This window comes from Cajanus cajan, chromosome 10 (assembly GCF_000230855.2).
Source record: "Cajanus cajan strain Asha chromosome 10, NIPB_CcT2T_4, whole genome shotgun sequence".
NCBI lineage: Eukaryota > Viridiplantae > Streptophyta > Magnoliopsida > Fabales > Fabaceae > Cajanus > Cajanus cajan.
In genome coordinates this window covers 1,509,140-1,533,084 of record NC_138526.1, presented here as the reverse complement: position 1 = coordinate 1,533,084, position 23,945 = coordinate 1,509,140, and the positions used below count along the sequence as shown (strand labels likewise).

General features: G+C 31.8%; 1 protein-coding gene across 3 annotated transcripts; it reads right to left on the bottom strand.

The window, feature by feature from the left end:
• Positions 1–3,666: 3,666 nt before the first annotated feature.
• LOC109813038 (Zincin-like metalloproteases family protein) lies at positions 3,667–23,562 on the bottom strand. Of its 3 annotated transcripts, none has more exons than XM_020377144.3 (17): positions 23,332–23,562; positions 23,179–23,260; positions 23,054–23,106; positions 21,692–21,746; positions 20,409–20,547; positions 20,251–20,305; positions 16,571–16,793; positions 15,969–16,064; positions 14,332–14,451; positions 14,100–14,225; positions 13,855–14,010; positions 10,678–10,794; positions 8,041–8,166; positions 6,032–6,099; positions 4,959–5,094; positions 4,687–4,852; positions 3,667–4,265 (listed from the first exon to the last, which is right to left on the bottom strand). In XM_020377144.3, the coding sequence occupies exons 1-17, from the start codon at positions 23,529–23,531 to the stop codon at positions 3,994–3,996; spliced, it is 2,190 nt and encodes a 729-aa protein (XP_020232733.2). In that variant the 5' UTR covers positions 23,532–23,562; the 3' UTR covers positions 3,667–3,993. The 3 variants fall into 3 exon arrangements, with proteins under 3 accessions (XP_020232733.2, XP_082921094.1, XP_020232734.1); XM_083064968.1 differs by having other exon boundaries at positions 23,054–23,071; positions 23,332–23,561; XM_020377145.3 differs by lacking the exons at positions 23,054–23,106; positions 23,179–23,260; positions 23,332–23,562 and adding an exon at positions 22,889–23,044.
• Positions 23,563–23,945: the final 383 nt, after the last annotated feature.

Genomic DNA, 23,945 nt, shown 5'->3' with positions numbered 1-23,945 from the left:
TGATATACACATATAAAGTAATATGAACTTTCAATCTAACGGTTGGATTTATAAAATTCATATTTAATATAAAGTTATTGAGCAGTATAATACTTAGTAAAAGTTACACTGGTATTATTATAACCCCTCATATATATTTATTAAAGACACTCAACAGAATGTCGACTTGCCTTGATGGTGACATATATGAGCATAGGGAGAAAGTCATCTGCCCCAACTGGTACATGCTTAGACATTGCAGCATCCAGCAGCAGATTGTTGATGACCCTGCAACAATTCATAATGCTCATCACTTTCTCATGAGGAGCGTTGAAGGCATTCATTTTCAGCAATTCTTTCTCTGCAAGCTGAATGAAAAAGAAAAATGATGCCAATTCATCGTACCCATCAACAAATTTTGTAATACTTCCTATTCATAGTTCTTATTTATACAAAATCTTATGTGCTTAAATTTAAAATAAAAAATAAATTCATGGTATTTGAATTACTTTGATTTCAATTTCTATCATTCTTAAAATATTTTGTTTGGATAAGTCGATTTAAATTTCTTAAATTTTAAATTATTAGGTTGAATATGATAATTTAATTCTACCATGGTAAAATTAATTTTAAAAATATATTTATATGTTAAGATTTTTAAATTGAATTTTATAAAAATAAATATTAGCTAATTTTTAAATATTTAATAATTTTAAAAAAATAATGTTAGATAATATTTAATAATTTTAAAAATATTTTTGAATATTCAATAATTAAAAATATGAAGAGATAAGAGATAAGATAAAATATATAAGTGAAATAAGAAAAAAGATATGAGAAATTTCAAATTTTTACTTTTTTGGAAGAATTTAAAATTCTACTATTTCAAGAAATTTCACAAATGTTTGAATTTCAAATTCTTTATAAATTCTCTATTAAAAAAAGGTATTTCACCTCAAAGAATTTAAAATTCTTCAAACAAATAAAGTATTTTATTTAAATTTTCTATCCAAACATACTATAAGGCCTTTTATCTATCTCCTGTTTAATTTCATATGCTCAACTATTTCAAAAGTTTAAGTTATTAAGGCATGAATAATTTTATACAAGATACTCCTTACACTAATTATAGGGTATATTAGGTGAGGAAATAAATATTTCATAAGCTTAAACTATCATAAGATGAAAACAGAAGAATAATTTTATGTTACAATACATCTCTATTCCTATTAATATGTGATGATCTATTGATAGTGTAAAATAATTTTATATTATTATTTCGTTATACATCATTATTTATAATAATTTATTGACTTTTATAATAAATTAGTAAAAGTCATACAAATAAATACATGACCTAAACTCTTAATATAAACAAGTAAAAGAGAGAAAAAAATTGTTTTCCAAGTCTTATTTATGAGATAAATTTTTATCCTTGTCTGATTTGCTAGTGTTCTATTGCTGAAAGAATAAGTATTCCCCATTAGCATTTTTCCAGGCTTAAAAGATGCTAATAAATACAGTTTCCTACAATTCTTGCATTTAAATATAATTTCATTAGTCATTACCATACTCGGTATATAAGAATAAGTGAATATAGATACATGCATGGTCATGTTGTTTTGAAAATAAATAAATATTTATATATATATATATATATATATATATATATATATATATATATATATATATATATATATATATTTTCAATTGTTTCCTCGTCATGTGGGTCTCTAATTTGGGACTACGAAAGTCACATGCAAATCAGCAATCTTATTCTCCTCGTCAAGCTCTTGGTCTTGGCAGGTCAAACTAATGTTTGGGAGTTAAAAAGAACAAAAAGGAGAAAGAGCATGAAAGGACGCGAAAAGCCAAATTCATGCTTGAGTTTGTGAATTCGTAGCCCTATGTATAATATTTCAAATCCAATTGGTCCACATCATTTTGAGCTTTGTGGAAATTTTTATGATTTTATTGGTGGGATTGCTTTATACAATGAATGTTAAACTATTTTGTTGAGTTAGTTTTAAATAATAACTTTATGAAAGAAAATACCCAAGTCGTGAACCCCGCGTCCACGCACTTCTTTTTCTATTTTAATATATGTGAAGGGTTTTGTTTAAACTCCAAAGAGGTAAATTCTAATTTTACCTACATTATGGTTTCGATAATGAAGTCTCCACCCGCTGAAAGTACTTGCAAAATAAGTTTGTCATAAAATACTTGCAAAATTATCCACCACTTAGTAGCAAATCGTTTGTAAAGTCTAAAGAAATGGATAATACTTGGTTTATATTTAGTGTTTGAGTAATGAATTCTTTTGGTATAAGAAATTAGTAACTCTTTGTTTAAATGGGAGTGAACTAATATAAATTGTATGTGTTCACTCCCTTTCCCCTACTCTTTAATTAAAAATTTGTTTCTACATTCATTTGGTTTAGCTAACTCACTTAACTAATGTAGTTAAAAAAAAATTTTGTAAAAGAAATAATCACATAATTCAACCTCTTCTTATGTGTTATTTGTGTATTTCAAATTTAGCAAAAAAATAAAAAGTAAACCTAATTTAAAACTTTGTTAACTAGAATATTATTAAACCCCAATATCAAGATGGTATCCTTCTAAGTTACATCAATTAGGGAAAGAGAAGAAATGGTACTTAATAATTTTGAGAGTACTTTTTTTACAATGATATTAACAAAAGTTTTTTCTTACTTGTCCAAAGATTAATCTCCCTTTGAATCTTCACTACATTAAGACTATTCTTCTTAGAGTCATTTTTTTTTTCAAACTCAAGAAAAAAACGACACTAGAAAATAACTTTAATGAAATCAAGATTTTGAAGAAGATTAATTCCTATCAAAGTTAGAGAATATTCTCACCAAAATCATGGTACCAAAAAATTAAAAAAAAAAATACTCATGATTTTAACCCATCACCCATGATTAGTTCTTAAAAAAGACTTTGCTTTGAGAACAAATTTTGATAATGTCATGAGAATCTAAGCAACGTTTAGATAAATATTTTTCTATAAATAAATGGAAAACTAAATGAACATCTTCCAAAATCTAACTTATATGTAAATCAACATTAACTTTCAAAGAAACTAATATATTTTTTTTAGAAATTAACATATACATAAACTAATTTTATCTATTTAAAAAAAATTATGTCATTTTTCCTTTTTATTTTACTATATTGTAAATCTTGTAAAAAAAATTATCCAAACAAAACCTATCTCAACGAATAAAAAATAAATAAAAAAAGAAGCCAGTGGCTTAATATGGCTAGGCCTAAATTAAGGCAACATACTCTTTTACTCTCAACTTGATCATTGTTCTTCCCTGCAACTACAACTTCTTTTATACTTTCCACGTACTTGTTGCACCATTTATTCTTTCTGTTATTACCATGTCTTTCTTTTAGAATCTTTATATATCTTTTCTGTTTTTCTATTTTTCATCCATCATCCCCTTTTTTTAACCTCTTTCTCTTCTCATTCTCTCTGTATATATACGTCTCATTATCAATAAAATGAGGTAGAATGGGATTGATTATTATTCTCATTTCTGTCTTATCGTGCTCTGTTTCTATGTTTATGTTTATTATTTACATTCATATTTTGATATTCTCTTTTTTATGATTTATTCTCGCTCAACGAATTTATGAATTGATGATTGATGAAGCTACAAATTAACCTTGATTCTTTAAGATATCTACAAGCATACAGTCCAGCGTGTTTTAGACAGTACTGTGTAGATATGTTCTTTCATTTCATTTCTTTGAATGTGAGTGCATGTGTAAATGACACGTGAAATTGTGCCTTGCACCAAAAATGGATCCTCTAAGTATTTCGTATGATAGGGACAGGGTCGTGTAAAGAGAGACAGATAGAGAACCTAAACAAATTCTAACAAAATTTATCAGCATAGTTTGAATGGTGTACTATTTGCTATGTGCCCACGTGCACAATATGGTGGGTGCTGTTTGCGTCAAGTCCTGTATCTTTAAAAATCACAACAAATGAACCTTCTGCTGATATTCTTCAACCAGTTTCATTTCATCACAAAGACTTGAAATATCAGGCATTATCCCTCCATCATAATACCTATATATCCCGTCTCCTGCTAGATCACTTAACAAAGTAGTTGGTTCTCTGGCTCCTCCATGCTGTAAGAATTTTTTTCTTAGAGCAAATCCTGTATCTGGTGAAAGTGGATCCTCCTGGCACAGCCTCTTCCATATGGTTGCAGCAAAACACTTGGCATACAAATAGCTATAATAACCTGCACAATAAAGGAATCAAGTATACCAAGTATACACCTAAACTTCAAATTTTCAATAAATGATGAAATTCAAGCTACAGTCAAACATGTTTTGGTGGCAACGATATGATAAGTATAACAATTAACAACAACAATTGTGTACAAAACTTCTGGCATTATTAGTTTTCGATTGGATTATTTAAAACGGAGTAAGGTGTTCCTTATTTTAAGTTAAAATTCAAAATATGCAGCCTTGTTGAAGCACAACACAGGAGTGCAGTTTATCTAAAGGAAATCAAGTACCTGCTAATTCAAATCTAATTAGTTGTCATTCTCGTAAGGCTAGCGTTTTTTCATATAAACAAACATGAATTTATTGAGATTTCAATTCTCAACATCATTGATCCAAGGAATTAAAGTATAGTTCGGACTTCAGACACACCTGCACCATAATTAAGTAGATGACTAAATCGGGTCTCCCAATGTGTGCCTTCCACATGTTCAAAATTGGTGTGCTCTCTTTTCAGTTCTGCAACAACAGAACTAATATCACTGTGAGGGAGTGGCTGCTCTCCAAAAAGTGTTTGGTCGACAATAGCATAGAAGATCTAAAAAAATGATAATTAAAGTGTTAAACTATCTCCTTCATAAACAGAAAAATTTATGTACCAATCAGGCATTAAAAAAAGGAAAAGAAAAGAGAAAAAATAAAACCTGACGTTGCAGTTCAGTTGCAGCAAACATATCTCTGGCACCCTTCATTGACTCAACCAACTTCGGAGGGATTTCTTCTCCAGTTGAATAGTGTCTAGCAAATTTTTTCAAAACTCGATGATCCCATGCATAGTATCTGCCATAAAACGTAAAACCTAGTCAATCACACTCCAGCAGGTCAATATCACAACATCAGCAATGAGTTAACTGAATTTATTCAGAAGAAAATCTTCCTGTTTTAAACCATTGAATGATAATATTTTAGTATAACTTAATCATATTAAATGCCAATGGTTTCCATTTAGTCCATCTATTAAATGCCATATGCCAACAAGGCCATTTCAGACAACAGAAGAGAACAAAAACAACTTGGTCCCTGAAATTTGAGTTCACTCACAATTTGGTCATTGAAAAAAAAAATGCTTTGTTAAGTCTCTATATAAATATAACTGTCAAGATCTCATTTAATGTCGAGGTGTAACAAATAATTCCTAAAAAAAATTATAAAATAATAACAGAATAATGCTCAACACACATTAGGGGAAAGAATTCACATCACATTGACATTTTTAAGAAGGTAAATTAGGTTGTATTAGTTATAAAACAACTTAAAATTTAAGTGTTCGATTTAGCTACAAATCAAATTGTAGTGAAATCTAAATATCAGGGTTGGGACTAAGAGTTAACATTTTTCAGTGAAAAAGGAAAATTATTCAGCACTACCCCAGCGCCACATGATCCCTTGTGTAAGACACTGTTTTCATCTGATTCTGGTACAGATGTCAGGGTTAAACTGAGAAAATTGAAATTTCAGGGTCACACGTGAAGATGATGTTAGATGTAAAGGATTAAATCACGGATTCATTAAAAAAAATAAGAGGCTAAGGTAATACAATATTGCATAACCGGGTTTATATTAGCTAATTCTGCAAAAAAAAATTACATGTTACAGAAAATTAGGCAGTGGCACAGCAGGTTCATCCATTTAAACAATTCAACCAAATCTTTTATATTTTAATTACCACCCTGATTTAAGGGTCAAGACTTAATAGTTCTTGCAGCACTCTACTCACTCAAAGAGGTTGGATGGTATTTCTGCAAAATCAAGAACAGCTCTGGTGCCTGAAAAATGCTGGTAGTCCTACAATGAGACATGACAGAATAACATGAAAAAATGACATCATCAGTAAACCTTTATCCAAAGGTTTCTATTATCAAGAAATGCTTCTAAAGGAATTTTCTTTCATTAAGTAACATGGTAAGACAATTCATATTATTACGATTTCGAAACTCATTAAAAAAATGTTATTAAAATTTAACTCAATTTTCTCAAATCATGTTCATATGTAACTCCATAATATTTGATGAGAAAGATATTTGACATCTGTAGATCGCACATGTTACCTAGAAATTGTTATTCTGTGGGTTATGCTTCAATGAGTCCAATATGCCAACTCATGAATGAAGAGCAAAAGAAATGACATTATTCATTCATTTGGAAGGTTTACTTAGACAGGTTTCCCATGAGGGATAACCTTGTCTAGAGAAAGATACAATTAGATCGCAACGTAAATAGCTGTATTTTATGCCATATGGCTGAAGAAACAGCATAGCATTTATTCATTTCATGCAAAGTGGTGCATTCTATGCGGTTAGCCTGCTTCAAGTGGTTCCCCAACTCTGACGGAATTCTTTTTACAATATCCATCATGCTTCATAAACAAAGATGCTATTTCTAGATACAAATTATTTCGTGTGCTTTAACATGGTCTGTTTGGAATACTAGAAATAATTGCCTTTTCAATAAGGCTGGTTTTGATAAAGAGGAACTGTGGAGAAAATTCATGAATACATCCTGGCGATGGCTAAAAGAAATATCAGGGGGGTTCTCATATTCAGCTATATAGTGGAATATTAATCCTTGTGCATGCTTCTGTAACTTGCAACTTCAAGAGCAATGAGGAAAAACACGTGTTTTATGCATGGGTGGCTTTTAATGTCGGAGAAAGTGGGTCACAAGCTGAAGAAAACAGGGAGGCCGTATACTCTTGTTAAAAGGTGGAATTTTTTACAAAGTATACTGTCACGGGTTCATTTTGTAATGAATGGTTATTAAATATTTATCACAATAAACATAAATGTCATAAACTTCGGAGGGTAGTGAACTAAAGATGAATGTATCATATTTTGTACATGGGTTTGGTACCCTTATACTGCTTATTGCTTAATCTAAGTAATCTCTTTGCTGATAAAAATAAACTAGGACAAGGGTATATCCTATATTATTATCTCTTATTCACACAATAAGATTGTTGATATTCCTCGTATATTGTAGACATTCATACTCATAACTACATAGGAAATATGTGATGTAAACAAATGATGAATCACCATATTTTTGGTGATAACTATAATTGAGGGATTTGATTCTATAACATTTAAATATATAAATAAATGAGCTGAGATAATTTCTCTCTAGCAATAATATTATTACTAATACACGTTTAATATATTCTTTAAGCAAATACAGCATGTCGTCAAAGAAATACTCATAATCTAAATATATCATATTAATAAACCCTGTACCCCAAACCCTAAACCTTGAAAAGCATATTTGACTGAGACCTTTAACCAGTGGAAGTAGTTTCCCTATGTAAACTTGCTCAAGACAGTTGTAGAGAATTTCTTTTTCCTATTTTGGTTTTCCCCAAGTAATCTCCCACCCAGTCGATAATCTAATTTCATGGGATATAGTCAAGAGCCGGAGGTAAGATAAACTATCCAAGTATCCAACAATTATTTTTCCATTCATAAGAATCCCACAGATGAACCTGGGATCACATTCTTAAGGGAGCTAAGATCATCCCACACGGACAATAAGTCTATAAAAGTTATTGAAGAGATATTTGAAAAGTAAAAGTAGTTAACTTTAAAAACTGACCATTTATTTATATTATAATCACTTAATTTGCATCATGAACCCAAATTCTACAAATGTATATCATCGATTCTACCATGTCATATAGATTTGTCCTCATTTAGTAAAGAAACATATTTCCTCATGTAAAGATCAAGAGAATACCGTTCTTGAAAGCAGTGAATGAAGAGCATGTCCAAACTCATGAAATAGAGTTTCTACTTCTGAATGACTAAGCCTTACAGCTGATGGATTCCGAGAACCCGAAAAGTTACAAACAAGAGCAACAATCTGCAAAAGTATCAAAATCAAGAATGAATCAGAAGAATAAGCGGTCTACCTCCCCTATGTTAAATACTAGTGATTTAGTCAGAAAAAAGTGCTTCCATGAGCATTTTGCATTGATATTTATTAAAAAAGGAATTTTTTTATTTTGGAAAAAAATAATATCAAACAATAACACGTCTAAGAAAACCTACAGTTCGTTCCTATTTCTTACAGACAGTTATCCAAACAAAAGTACACTCAACAAAAACCAAGGGGCAAAGTCATGAGATAAAAGAACAAGTAGCTTTTTAAAGAAATTCAAAAATAAACATTAAGTGAGCCAAGATGCTATCATTTACCCCCACACGAAAAGTGCTATATGATGCCAACAAAGAATGACATTTCTAATCAATTATTGTTATAATCTTGTTAGTGTGTTTATGATAGCTATGAGAATTAGATTATTTCAATAGTTGATTAATGATTATACATATAATCAATTATTGTTAGAATCAAGTTTTGCTTGACTAAGTTTGCTGAAAAATAATTTTAAGATATTTAGTTTAGTTTGGTTACAACAACAAAATCAATTTTTACATAATATATCAACTTTAGGAGAAAAAGAAGTTGAAAAATAAACATAAGTTTAAAATTTTCAGATGCATGAAAACAACTTATTTAAATAAATTAAAAAAAAAAAAAGGCTTCTACAAATTTCAATGTTTTCCCAAACATACAACTTATTTTGCAAACATGCTCTTAGTGTTTGATTTCACCATTATTTCTACAAATATACACTTGAGAAGAAAACTGAATAAACTTATGAAGAGATTCCCATGAATTTCATCAGTTTTTGCACCTAGCATACTGATATATTCATAATGGGTTAAACAAATAATCACAAGAATTATAAAGAATTGAGCTATTTCCTATATCCAAATGTTTCCAACATAAACTCCTATTGTTTTTGATAGCATGGGATCAGAATATGGGAAGAAGAGGAATGTTTTTGATAGGAACATCTGTCTCATAACCTGTATGTAAGGGATACAAGAACAGAGACAAGGAAAGAAAAAGTGAATACAGACTTGCTAGGTGCTTGATAGACCTGGGTTCTCCCTCCCAAATCCATTTTCCATTCTCCAACTTATAACCTCTTCCCCTTTTAGTTACATCTCAAGCAAATTAGTTGACAATGCAGATGTCATACGAACAAACTGCTGTTGCCAAATCATAGCAGTTACAAACTTATTCAATCCTGCCGATTTACTATTAGCTTCCAAAGTAATAATAACTACTGTGATCATTTCCAACATATGCCAAAAACATAGCTAAATAGTAACATTCCTTTAACTTCCATTCCAAAAGGAACCTGAACGATAAGAGTAATAAGATTCAGTCTATTATGATTTAGCTTCATTCTTCATGTTTTGCTTCCAATCAAGACAGGGGAATTTGGACCATTAGTATTTTAGAGTGTTCTTTTATAAGTCATGCTTCCAGTTTCTTACTCATTCTTCTAATAGGCATAAAGCAAAGATTTCTTGTACAAGTCCTGAAAATCAAAATTTGTATAAGGTCAAATTTTCATTTGAAGCGCAGAATGCAATGAAATTGTACAACATGACATTTTTCCAGGTATTTATGCCTTCAAAACCCATTCCTCATGTTTTATAAGAAATTGTGCTGTAGAAGAATGATTGATAATTGATTTTTTTAAGTTGATTAAACTAGTTTAATAACTTGAAGGTAGTTTTAGAAATGCAGTCAGAGATAATGTCCTTGGAGATTGTTCAGAGCACAGTTAGTTCATGCGAGCTGTGATATTGCCAACTCTTGGGAAGATATGGTTTATCGTGCCCCTCAAGGACCTGTGGTTTGAAGACTAGGGCATTTGTAAAATTAGAAGTATGAGATGAAAAGAAACAGAAGGTTGTGATTGACACTAAGAAGGTCAAAGACTTCCTAATGATGTCATATCCAGGAGATTATTTACTGTTTTGTTATTCAGGAAAAGAGCAAATTGCCTATGTTCTTTGTTGATTTTTTATTTTTTTTTCAGTGTTTTCTGTGTTTTATTGACAGGTTTAATATTTGTAACAAGCTGCATACCCAGTAAGCTTTCAACATGACAGGGAGCATTAAAGAATATAATATAGTATTCGGTAAAGTCATATGGGCTACAAAATTAGTTAACTTATAGTGCATCCCAAGTAAAGGATACTTGTCTTCAGGTGGTATAAATATCAGGGTATGAAAGTGTCATGCGATGAACTATTCCAATTAATTAGTGAAATAATGATTCAATTGTCCCACATCCCCACCATTTTCCTTTCTAAAACCATCTTGTTTTTCAGTTTTTTCCACCGGAGGATGTTCTCTTCTATTTTATCACTAATATAGCACCTTATGAAATTAATAAAATAAAATAACTTTCACATAAAAGGCACTGCATTTGGGAGACAGAAAGAGAATACTATATTTCTAGTATGCTTCAATCAGATTAAGGAATTGGGAATAGAAATTTTCACATACTGGAAGTTGGTATTCTGATTGAGAAATCCTGCGACCCCCTTTAATTGCAAAGTGAGCACAGCCAGGATACTTTCCCTTTCTAGAGTACAGATCGAGGTAGAGATATCCTAAGTCACCCTGAAATGATTTTGAGTCTCAGTGTGAGAACTGATTAATATATATATAAAAAAAAAATTATTGATACCAAGCATTGCTGACAATTTAAAAGACATGTGACGCATTAGATCTATGGCAGCATACATAAATTTAGTAAAGTCCAAAGATATAAAATCTTGGTACAAACAAAAAATTATTAGGACAACAGAAATACTTAATTAGAAAAGCAAGACAATTAGAGGAACTCAGAGAGAGAAGTACACCCAAAAAATGATCATTGTGTGCTTAAGCAGTGATTTGATAAATTACTGATCCTCCCTACCATAGTTTGATGCAGCACCAGATAAATAGAAGGTCAATCATCAATTTACACTGGAGTATGACAAAGTTGTATTTTAGTGACAAAGTGGGAGGAAATAAAAGATGATGAAGTGTTGTTGAAAATATAGATATTTAGGAGGTCAAAAATATCTCAATATCTTTAATTATTTGTTTCCTCATTTCCTTATTATTTTTATTTCCTTTTATAAGAAACCATTTATGTTATAAAAGGGAGATTAGTGGTGAATGCAAAAAAGATACAATTAATATGCAGCTTCTTTATTCAAGTTTCAACATAGTATTAGAGCTCTTGATCTTGAGAGTTCTGATTCCATTGCAACATTAGCGTTGTTGTCCACCATCATCCACTGCCTATGAAATCAATAGAGGTGTAACTTTCCCTTGCCAGCCAGACATTACAATTACTGCCTGTGTGTCTTGTTCATCAGGGAGGTACTGTTCACACGTACTGTTCATCAATATTGTTAGCATTCACTATTTAATATTTATCAGTACTAAATAATGACAGGATATTTTAACCTTAATAAGTAGGAGGTAGACCGTCTTCGAACCCAACATGATTCCATGATTAAATCCTTTAGATCACCTTCACGTGTCTTAACCATGAAGGGTAAGAGTTACTTTAATATTTTGGTTTTTTCCTTAAGCATATGGGTTCTTGATTTTGGGGCAATAGACCTACATGACTTTGTTCCCTACACACTTTACAACATATACTAGAGCACCTAGCAAGCAACTTACTTAGTTACTAATGGAGACCATGTTTACATTGTTAGATCTGGCAGCATCCACTCGAATCATCTCTACCCCTACACAATGTTCTTAATTTCCCTAAATTAACTAAGAATCTCATTTCTATTAAATGACATTTTTTCATTCTCATTGTGTCTTTCAAGACTTTGCCTTGAGAAAGACAATTTTAATTGTGGGGTAGTTGTACTTCTTGCAACATAAGACATGTAACAATATTGAAATAAATGTGTTGTAAATAATACAGTTCTTCTTTGTTATTATGTTGTAAGCTATTTTACTCTAGCTCTCACTCATATGGTCTCACTCATAAATAGCCTACTACATCTGGATCTTGCATCTTTTTTTGTCCTAATCTCATATCTTGGTGGTCCCAAAAACAAACCGCTGTAGCTCAGTCCAGCACTGAAGCTGAATATTGTAGTTTTGCTGCCATAGCAGCTGAAGTTCCATGGGTTCAAACCTTGTCAACAAAACTCAAAGTGCAAGTATAATCTCCTACTATCTAAATGTGGCTCTATCTTATAAACCTATTTTTCATGTTTGAACAAAGCATATGGAAACAGATATCTTCTTTCTCGGAGAAAAGGCTATCAACAAAAGCTTGAAGGTTTTACATATTGCCTCTGAAGAACAATGTGTTGATATATTGACAAAAGCTCTCTCTCTCACTCATTTTCAGTTTCGAAGAGACAAGCTACAGGAATCTTTTTAATGATGCTGCAGTCACCTCCAACTTGAGGGGGTATATTAGAGTATAATAAACGTGTCTGTGAGTGGTTGTGCAGGCTCCTACCGTGAGCATTGTTTTATTGTATCTGTTTAGTTAGTTTGTTACTTTCTGTTAAGTGTTCTATTAGACTATTACATCATCTACACCCCTTGTATCTCTCCTTTATATACCTTTGCTCAGTGCATCAATAATATGAGGATATATGTGAAATCATTGATGACTTTCTTTACCAATATTTTATATCTATATAAACTTTTCTATCAATTTTTATTAGCATATCTAGAACAAATTGTATCATAAATTTCAAAAAAAATTGTCATTTCATACACATGTCGTACTAAGTATTTGGGTATCAGCTCATAACCCATCATGCATGACAAAGTGAAACACAGAGATTGATAGACAATTCATCAAAGAGAAGTTAATTCATATACCTACGAGGCTTCAAGTAGCAAAGGTTTTCAGTTTTCACAAAGGGACTTCCTAGTGATTCCAAAATCTTATTGGCAAGTTGGGAATGAATGATACTCACTTACCAACTTGAAGGGGAGTGTTGTAAATATCATAGATATTTAGGAAGTCCAGAATATCTTTAGATATTTGTTATCTATTTCCTAATTATTGTTATTTTCTTTTTTAAGCAGTCATTTACCCTATAAAACGGGAGATTTGTGAATGTATAAAACATACAATGATACAATTAATATACAGTTTTCTTTTATCAACTAATTTAAAGAGAGAATCATAGTGTCTCTGTAATTTATGTAATTCATTTCACTGAATGAACTCCAAATGAATTTCTCGTATATATACATTTTCATCTGAGAAATAGAACGTAGGGTAGATGCTATGTTTGTTGCAATATACTTAACATACTCTTCTGTAGTAACAATTCTGATGACACAATTGACTTTTTTGTTATGTCTGATTGTGTATGTAAACATTAGATATATTCTCCAACATAGTATAAGTGAAAAACGGCAATGACATTGGTTTGTAGGGATGACATTCTTTTTCAAACAAAGGGTAGAGAATGTGCTGGTGGATCAACATACAAGTTTATTTGACTTTTCCTTAAAGAGAGCTTATTAATAAAATTTACTGAAATTTGGACCAAAAATCAATATTCAAAGGTATAAGTTGCATAAAAAAGTTAAGAAATAAAATTTTCATAGTTAAAAAAAATTCTTCACACCATTTGAGTGTAATCCAATGGATCCAAATTTATTTTCAGACAAAGTTTCCACACCAGATACCTCATCAGGATGATGAAGAGACAGTTTAAGCACTTGCGGATCCCAAGATTCACCAGGTGCTAAAGGGATGCTGTGAAAGGTTGCACCAAACAATGACTGCACCAGCACCTTCAAACCCTCAATACAGTTTGAGAGAGAAAAATATGAACCTACAATCTGCATACATGATTTTTACATTAACGTGAAAAAGACAAACATGGGTATGTATCAATAACAAACAAAACATGCAACTATACTATAATTACCGAAGAATCCAATTTATATGCAGAGGACTTCATCGTTGTCATGTAATAGGCCTCATCCCATGGCCTTAAATTTCCATCACTGTGACCACAATTCTCTCTCTTGAAGTTCATAAGTATCTTATGCTCCTGAGATCATAAGTAAAAGAGAAAATCCTTGCTTCAGTTACAAGCACAGGCCACTATAGTATGAAACCGTCATGCCCTAGAATGTATGACTTAAATGAATATATACCTCTATAATCTTAGCCTGGACCATCTTGTTCATTTCGAGTAGAAATGACATTACAACTTTTGGTGATGAAGCCATGTTAGGCTTTACAGAAAATTCAGCATAAGATCTACACCCCATTATCTGGATCAAATAATCAGTTGGTAAAATCATTGTGTTATGAAGTCAAAATAAAACAATCAGCTGTTAGTAAATATACTTACCAAAATTATCAAGCAAGGTAAATATGAATAACATAACATCTTATGCAGTTTTTCTTTGAAAATAAAATTTTGGTCTGAAAGAATTCAAACTTTATCCATAATTTTTGGAGCACATGATATTCTTTGCTGATTTCATTATTTTAGATTTTACTTGTGCAGATTAGTTTTCTGTAATTATGAAAGCAAGATTATAGCCTTTAAATATTAGGATTAGTTCCCCATATATAATCATGTAACCAACTTGTGCTCATTATCAGAAATTAATATACAGTTCTGAATTTTCTTTTCCAGTATAATTCATAAAACAAAATATTACACTAGTTTAGGGGTTACAGTCTTGTTCTCTTTTACTAGTATCTGTTCACTTTTCTTCTAATACTTATAAAAGAATTTGAGGGCTTGACTCTTTAGGTGTATTTACTAGTAAATTCTACATTCAGATCCTTACACATTCTCCTAATAGAGATATGTTTCTTTTGAAGTTTGAACACCATTTAAAAATCCAATGATACACCAGGAGTCCGATCATTTATTTGAATTTTGAACAGTGGTCCATAACAGGATTAGCACAGACCTCTCACTTCTTTGTCTCTCAATACAACCATTATCTGCTGTTATAGTTTGAAAACCAGGGCATGTCACATTTTGCACTGTCTGGCATCTACTTTTCTTTTTAATAAGCTATTTGGGACTTTGGGAGAATATTGGGTTTGTCCTATTGATTTGCATCATTTTCACTCAATGTCAGATTGATTGAAAGAAAACTGAATATTGCCTCACGTTATATTACTGAAGAGAAATGCTTTCAAGTAAATTTCTTCGACTATAAACTTCAGCGACAGTTATTTTTTTGGCCACTCTTTGGTGTTCAGCTCCTGGTGTATCCAGAGCAGTTTCTTTTTCAGACAAGCAGGGAGATTGGCATGCTTTGTTACATATTCCAAATTTCAATCTCTTATGTTAAAGTTCTTTCCTGTTTTCTTTTTTTGAAATTATTTCTTATCCTCTTTCTACAAACATTTCTCTTCCTGAATAAAATTCTTTCTCTATCCAAAAAGGAGAAAAGAAATGAAAGAATCAAATGTGATCCCCAAGTTATAATCATATACTCATATTATACAAATGCATAGGGATCTAGAAATCATGTGCACCAAAGAGCAATATAAAATATAATAGAAGGCACTAAAGTTATGGCACTTATGTTTCTCTTCTTCCTGAACAAAATTATTTTTCTATCCAAAAGGGAAAAAGAAATGAAAGTATCAAATGTGTGCCCCAAGTTATAGTCATATACACTCATATCCATTATACAAATGCATGATAGGGATCTAGAAATCATGTGCATCAGACAGTAATATAGAACGAGAGAATGCATCTATGTTATGGCCCCTAACAAAGGGCTCAAAAAGAATTAGAGTGCCTCAAGATGATACAGACCTGAGCTAATTCATGTCGGGCAGATATAAGCCTCCTGAGGACATCAACATTTGCATGTGGCACAGAATTTCCTTGAATATATACCATTTTCCTAACCTTAAAATACAGAGAGAGGAGATGACAGATACTCATTAGTTAATTAAATCAATTGGTTATTTAGGTTAGCTGATTGAAGAAATTAGCATGTTGCAATATTCTTTGTAATTGGGTTTTATCCCTATTTCTTTTGGGTAGAGGAGATGACAGATACTCTTTGAAAGGTGCAGACCCCATAAGTTCAGCAATATTCTTTGTAATTGGGTTTTCTCCCTAATTCTTCTAACAAAATACCAGGTTTCTATTAGAAGAGCATAAAATTAATTTTTCAAAATGGGAGGCAAGAAAAACTACAAGTTCCTTACTTTGGATCATTTGAGTGCCAGCAAAATTCATTAGTACTCTAGAGTCAGAATAATAGATTGCTTAGAATGTTAGACATGATCGCAAATGCTTTTTCAGGTCACATGAACTTACTGCACAGTCCTTAATAGGACTTAAGGGTAATCCTTACTAATAACATAAATATGTCAGGGTAAACTTCGAAATCATTGAATAGAAACTACCTCATCATCTGATGAAAATTGTAGTAGAGAACTAAGAGTTTGTGGATCTGTCGTAATCCGAAATCCTCTCTCTTTAACGGTGTCCCTGGACCCCGATAAACCCTTGGTTATTAAAGATTCTGAACGATAGATAGGCTTTACAAGATAATGCAAATTCTTGGGGATGCGAGATGATGGATATATATCAACAGCTCCTGGGTCCATGACAATATTTTCACAGTACCTAACCAAACCAAGAAATTACAAAGTGATCAAGACCACAGCAAAAGTAGGCCTAATTCAAACATGCAACAGTCAACTTTGAGATAGAATAAGTAGTGAAGCAAAGACTGAATCGACATTACAAATGAAACCATTTCACGAGCACGATTAACTCCAGTCATATACAATTTATAGCAATTATGCCACAAAGTTCTCCCTCTAGGAATAAAAAATATTGGCAGAGTACATACAAGTCAAAATGACCACAAACGCAAGGATAGGAAGGGCATAATAACTATGATACAGATCTTTAAATCTCTACAGCATGTGAATTATGAACTGGATATTCATAACAGCCACTGTCTGTTCTAGAGTTGCTCAATCTAATTTGATTTACCTTGTTATCAGTAAAATATAGCATGTGACACGTACACATTAGTTTTTGCACATGTGACTATTTATGATTTGATTATAATTAGCATTTATTAGGAATTTAGGGTATCATTGTACAATAGCTCAGGGTTTGATCTAGCCAACCTTAACCCCTTTTTTCCACAGCTTAGGTGCCACAGATGGCCCTGGATCTCACATTTATGGCAACCACCCACACCCCTTTTCGCTGCTGTGCCCTCACCATCCTATAGATAAAATAAACCAACAGATCTCCAGTCCTCACTGCTAACGAGGTCTCCATGCACATCATTCATCTCTGCATGTTCACCTCATGCACCTGCCACTTCCCAGCATGTGAGCACCCTTACATTGATACCCCTCGCCAGAGCCTCTTCCAATAACCTCCCTATCCTCCTACAACTTCAGCCATATACTTACCCCGGCCTAAGAACAGCATGACATCCGCTACTGTCTACCAGGTCTGATCCAATTGCAAGTTTGCTACAGCCATTAGTTTCACTGTCATATCCTATTCCCTGTGACAAACACACCATATCTGCGAATTATGTCATCTGAGCTGCCACTGTCCAGCTTTGGTTCAAGGGACAAGGTCATTGCAATCCATGAAGCCTGAATACTTAGTATGACATAGATAAAATGATACGACAATTTTTTAAATTTAGTGTTGGAACTTGGAAATAAGAATAGGAGATAGGAACTCCTTTAATGTTTATTATTCCAAGTTGCTTGGATACTTTGTATAACTAGATTAAATATCAATAGGAAGTAGTGGTATCTTGATTGTTCTCTTGTAAATTATTTTGGCATTAATATGTAATTCTCTAGTATATAAATTAAATCCATTTTGTTGGGTGGAGATATCACCCAAGCAAATTCAGAAAATATTTGTTTCTCTCTTTTTAATATAGTTTCAGAGCGTATCCTTGCAAGTGTTGATGGGCTTATCAGATCACCTGTTAGCAAACCACCCTTGTATGTCTAGTTCTACAAACTTCACGCTCAAGATGTCTAATCCTCAGTATGAGAAAGTGTGTTGAAGATCTCATATCAACTAATAAGGTCAAAATAAAGTATATAAGTGGGGGAGCAGTCTTTACCTTACAATCCAATTTTATAGAATTGAGTTAGGCCCAAACGATTTTCTATGATGGTATCAAAGTTATCTTGATATCATCATAAGGGACACCCACCATTTAAAAGGCACCAAGCTCAATAGTTTATGACAGTATCAGAATCTACTTTAGTGAGTGTTGATGTGCATATCAAGCCACCCGTTGTCAAGCTATTATCGAACCACCAATAGATGTCTAATCTTACAAACTTCATACTCAAGGTCAAATCCTAGGCATAAAGGTGCACAAAAGATCTCACATCAATTAGTGATATGGCCAAAATAGAATATGAGGAGCAAAAGGGTGGTTGTTAAGGGTTTCACTCAAACCTATAGGATAGATTACTCAGAGATCTTTGCTCCAATTGTAAAGATGAATAAATTTGGGTAATATTGTTTCTTGCTGCAAATTATGGCTATGAATTTGATGTTAAAAATGGTTCTTTTGATGGGGAGCTTAGGGAAGAAATCTATTTGAGGTCCCCCCAGGATATGAAGTTGCTGCCATTTCTGTTTACAGGTTGAAAAAGGCTTTGTATGATTAAAACAATCCACCCAGACATGGTTTGATAGATTTACCAAGGTCATGTTAGCCTTAGGATACAAACAAAGTGAAAGAGACCATAAAAAAATGAAATACTCAATTTCAAGGCATGTGCCAATATTGTATGTGGATGATATTATCATTACTAGTGATGATTGGAAGCAACAAGTATTTAGTCAACATTCCAAGAAAGGCATTTTCATATATCAGCAAAAATATGTCACAGATTTACTCAAGGAGACATGTAAGGCAGCTTGTAAACTTGTAGTTAGTCTCATTGATTCATACATTAAATGGGGTAATGCAGATGATAGTGAAGTGGTGGATAAGATGTATTAGCATTTGGTTGGAAAATTAATCTATTTGTCTTACACTAGGCCAGATATTACATTTATTGTAATTTTTGTAAGTCAATTTATGCCCTGAAAGAACTCCAGGAAGACGAATTTTATTTAAAACAAATGGGAACATTTCTTGAGTTACTGATAGTAGATTCACTTCTGGATATTCTACCTTTCTAAGAGGAAATTTAGTAACTTGGAGAAGTAAACATCAAAAAGTTGTGGCTCAGTCTAGTGTTGAAGCTGTGTTTTGTGCTATGGCACAAGATATTTGTGACCCACTTTGGGAAAATTATTTTAGAAAACTTGAAATCCATTGTAAACAAAATATAAGTTCCTACTATAGCAAAATGATAAGTGTGCTGAAGATGAGAGCATAAGGATGGATGAGTACACAAGCACAAAGAAAATATAAGTTACATTAAAAATGAAAGTTACAAGGCGAAAGAGTAGCATCTAATCCATTGTAAAGATAAAGGAAACACATTTATGGTGGTTTGGTCAGATGACAGGAAGAACAATAAAGGCTCTACTAAGCAAAGATTATCAAATGGAAATTTTCCAATCAAAAGGGGTAGAGAAAGACCTAAGAGACATTAGCAGGAAGTGAGGAACCAATGAAAAGGCCTTGTTCTTAACGCTTTAACTAAACAGTAAATATAACCAAATAACACCAACTAATCCATGAAGCCAAGCAAACCCGCAATCCACAGCTTGAAAAGGCTTCATGGCTGCACCACTGCAGTGCTTATTAGTCATACAATTACTCTAAACATAGTTGAGTAATTTCAATGTCTAGCAAATTTGTCAGTGCAACTTCGTGATATTAAAGTTTTGGAGAACAAAATTTTCAATGTTGTGATGGCTTTGTCATTTACTATTTAGGATTTAAGAACCAGCTCTCTTTATGTTGGTACCTGTGTAACAACAAATACAAAAAAAGGGGAAAACACAGTAGAAATATAAACTTATGCTTGGGGAGCAGACTGCTTCCACTAAAAAACATCATTTCTCATAGCAAGCAAAAGTGTCACTGCAACCAATGCATAAATATCAGTTATAAACATACTCTCTGCATAGGTGAGAAATTTCAATATTTAGCGTGTTCATTCGATCTAGTTTCTCTGCAAACAAAGTGCATCCCATAAGAAACATTTATTTTAAAGAGAAAAAGTTCCATAGAACTTTTTTGAGAATATAACATGGAAGCATGAGTAATATAATTACCAGGGAAAAGATGAATTCCACCCCTTTCAAAGTCAACACGTAAATTTCTAAGTCCCCTTTGACCTTCCTCAGAAAGCATATGGCATTCTTGCTCAGCTTTCTTCACCGCAACATATAGATCATGATTTGTGTTCAGATGCTGTACAGAATAAAGAGAAAATACTAAGTGTAGGTATTGGGTTTAGAACTGTGTCAATTCAGTTTTATCACGTGTTAATAAATTATATGTTTTCTGCATCTTATTTATAGAACCACAGTGAAAGTCCAGATTTTAAAATGTTAAGTTTAACCCTGTGTTCTTTTCAAATCACGATTGGTTTGCAAGTTTAATCAAATGTTATTACTTCTAAGTTGTGTAATGTCAAATGGTAGCTAAACGTGAAGTCTACACTCATCTCTGTCTTGATTAAAAATTTAAATTTACTTATCTTCAATTTATATTTATAGTGCTTCTTCAGGTCTTGAGGTTAGACATAACTACTGTGTAACTTCAGCATTCCAACCAAGAATAATTTTGCCCTTAATGCCATGCTACCACTTAAATTTTGCCTTACATTAAACAAGCGTTTGATCCACATTGATTCGCACAGTAATCCATCCAACAACCTAACCCAATGCTCTAGAAATCATATTTCCTTCCTGTATTGAAAGAAATTTTCTTTTCCACAACTATATAGACAATATTAGATAAATTAAAAAAGTAACATAGATTTCCTGAATCCTGATACCAAAGGAAATACTGTTGTTAGTGTACTTGACCATGCTACTACTTTATGTCTAAAGACAACAACATAGAAAAATTAAAAAATGGTCTTTTCCTTCACAATTGTGGGACTAAAAAGTTCAAGAAATGCTTAGCATTTTCTTTTGAGCACACAATTTTATGGGTCTTCCTTCTTATTTAACAAGTCTCATTAATAATTTGTAGTTTTTAATATATTTTAACCAATTGTGAAAAGTATATAAGAAAATATGTTGCTATCACTTCTCATCTTATAAAATATCATTATTTTCTTATAATGTTTGAGTATCTTAGAAGTGGTTTCCATATTTCATTATTATTTCCTTATTTAATTGGATTATTAGATTATTAGAATTATTATTAGTATAACATGTGCGAACATGTAAGGAGCATATGCAATCGTGTCCATGAACACACCTAAAATTTTAGCACTTAACACAACAAAACAACAGCACGTGATCTTTTCTTTTTATTAGGCTTTGTTTTCGTTACATGAATTAACAATAAACATAAAGAAAAGCAAGCATCCCAGTAACCTCACATGTAGATATTCATTAATTCTCATTGATGCCTCGTTTGCCTCCTCAACAAACTCCCTGATTAACCAAAAAAAAAAAAAAAAACACACAAACATAACAACCTCAACTTACGTGAGAAGCATAAGAACTAATAGCTAAAGATTTCATCAGTCACTTACCACACAAATGACAAGAAGGAGAATTACTTAAAAAAATAAACCAATTACAACTACTACAGATAATAATAATAATAATCTACCGGAGAGTAGAACTCTCGTTTTCTGGATTACGGATTATCAATATTCTCTCATGGATGGGAAAAAAAATTGTACCAGTACTAATAAAACATTGTAAATGAATACTGCTTAGTAATGGGATGGACAAAAATAGTATGATACACATACTCTCACTTTAATATTAAAATATTTTTAATTATACATATAAAGTAATTTGGTTTAGCTTATTTTTACCATCAATATATGTGTCGTGATTATTTATTTTTAGTACAAAAATATGCTACAAAATTATTTTTTTTAATATAAATATATGTTTTAAAATTATTTGTTTTTAGTTTTATTTTATTTCTCATCTTTTTATTTTAAATTTAACATTTTAACAAATATCTCTAGTGGTGGTGGGGGCTTGAGGTATAGTCAGGTACTGGCTTTGTAATTCCGATGAATAAAAAAAAATATTTTACAAATACATACAGAAACCTATGAATACGAGCACATATATATATACATATATATATACATATATATATATAAGGCTTAAATATGTTTTTAATCCCTCAAATTTAAGACAAATTTGTTTTTAGTCCTTCAAATTTAAAATTATTGTTTTTAGTCCCTGTAATTTTTAAAAATCTTGTTTTAGTCCCTTAGATCACTAATAACATATTTAAAAGTGACTAATTAAGACAGTTATACAGTATTAATCAAATTTAATGTGATATTTTCACTAATAAAAATACCAATAGATAGATTTTATGCAATAATATTTAATAAATTTCTTAACAAAATTTGAATATAATGACTAAAATAAGATTTTTTGAAATTACAGAGACTAAAAACAACAATTTTAAATTTGAGAGACCAAAAACAGATTTATCCTAATCTAAATTTGAGGGACTAAAAACATATTTAAGCCTATATATAATATCATCAATACATGTTACATGAATAAGCTTGTGACAAGAAGTTACTACACACCCCTACCTTTGTCATCTCTACACCAAACCCTTCAATTTGGCCAAAATTTCTCTCTTAATCACCTCAAACTACTCGTTCTTAACCATCTCTTCTGGTATATTTTCTTTAATCCCTGTCCCCAAGTTGACTTGCAATAATTCTTTTAAAAAATAATCGTAAGAAGAATAGAACCTGTCAGGGTGGGTGTTCCTACACAATTCAGCAGAGTCAACAACAGAGCAGACCTGAGAGATGAAACGAGTGATTTTGAGAGTGAAAGAGTAAAATAAAGAATGGTTGTGATTAAAAGGACTTACAGTGTCAGAAATCTCATCCATTGCTCGCATTATTTCAGCAGGAGGAGGCTGCGTACGAATGAAACTAACGAGTTCTGCAGACCTATCAACCATGGCATTGTTATTGGTTGCAGTAGAAGTAATCGTGTGTGGAATACTAATACGATACGATACCTTTGAATGGCTTCATCAGCGAATGGTTGAAAACCTTTTGCGGTTTTCAAATGGGGAAAGCCATAGAGACCGGTGGGAGTGGAGAAGGTTCGGATAGGGATAGTGAGGGGCAGAGGAATGCGTTTATTGAGACGGAAAATCTCCGCACCGCTTCTTCTGCTCAAAAAGCTCCACATCGTTGAGCTCGTTGAATGATGCATACAAAACCTGCACCTGCTCTGCTCCTGCTTAAATGTATTAACCACAGCAACGCGCTACAACCAAATCATCCGACCCGGGCCCCGAACTTGGGCTTTTTTGCGACCCACAAAAAGAGGAAATTTTGCAAACAAATATTGAGGGAGCAACTATTTTCTACATTTCCTCATAATATTGTGGTAAGAATATTTATCTTATCTTACTCTTACTAATAACTTTTTTTTTACATGCATATTTATTATGTATAATTAAATTTATAATAAATTATATGTATAAATAAATATTATATTTAAATATATAAATTTTGTGTAAATAAATATTTTAAATATATAAATTATATTTTAAATTTATGATAAATAATTTATATTATAGTATAAAATTACTTTTATTCATTAATAATTTATTTTTAAATAAGC

What these genes read in the sequence shown, in the direction of transcription:
- LOC109813038 (XM_020377144.3), bottom strand. Translation starts at nt 23,531, where the DNA reads ATGCATCATTCAACGAGCTCAACGATGTGGAGCTTTTTGAGCAGAAGA. An exon ending in GAATTAATGAATATCTACAT is followed by an intron (nt 20,548 to 21,691) that starts GTGAGGTTACTG and finishes TATTCTGTACAG; the next exon opens with CATCTGAACACAAATCATGA. An exon ending in ATTCACTGCTTTCAAGAACG is followed by an intron (nt 6,100 to 8,040) that starts GTATTCTCTTGA and finishes GTCTCATTGTAG; the next exon opens with GACTACCAGCATTTTTCAGG.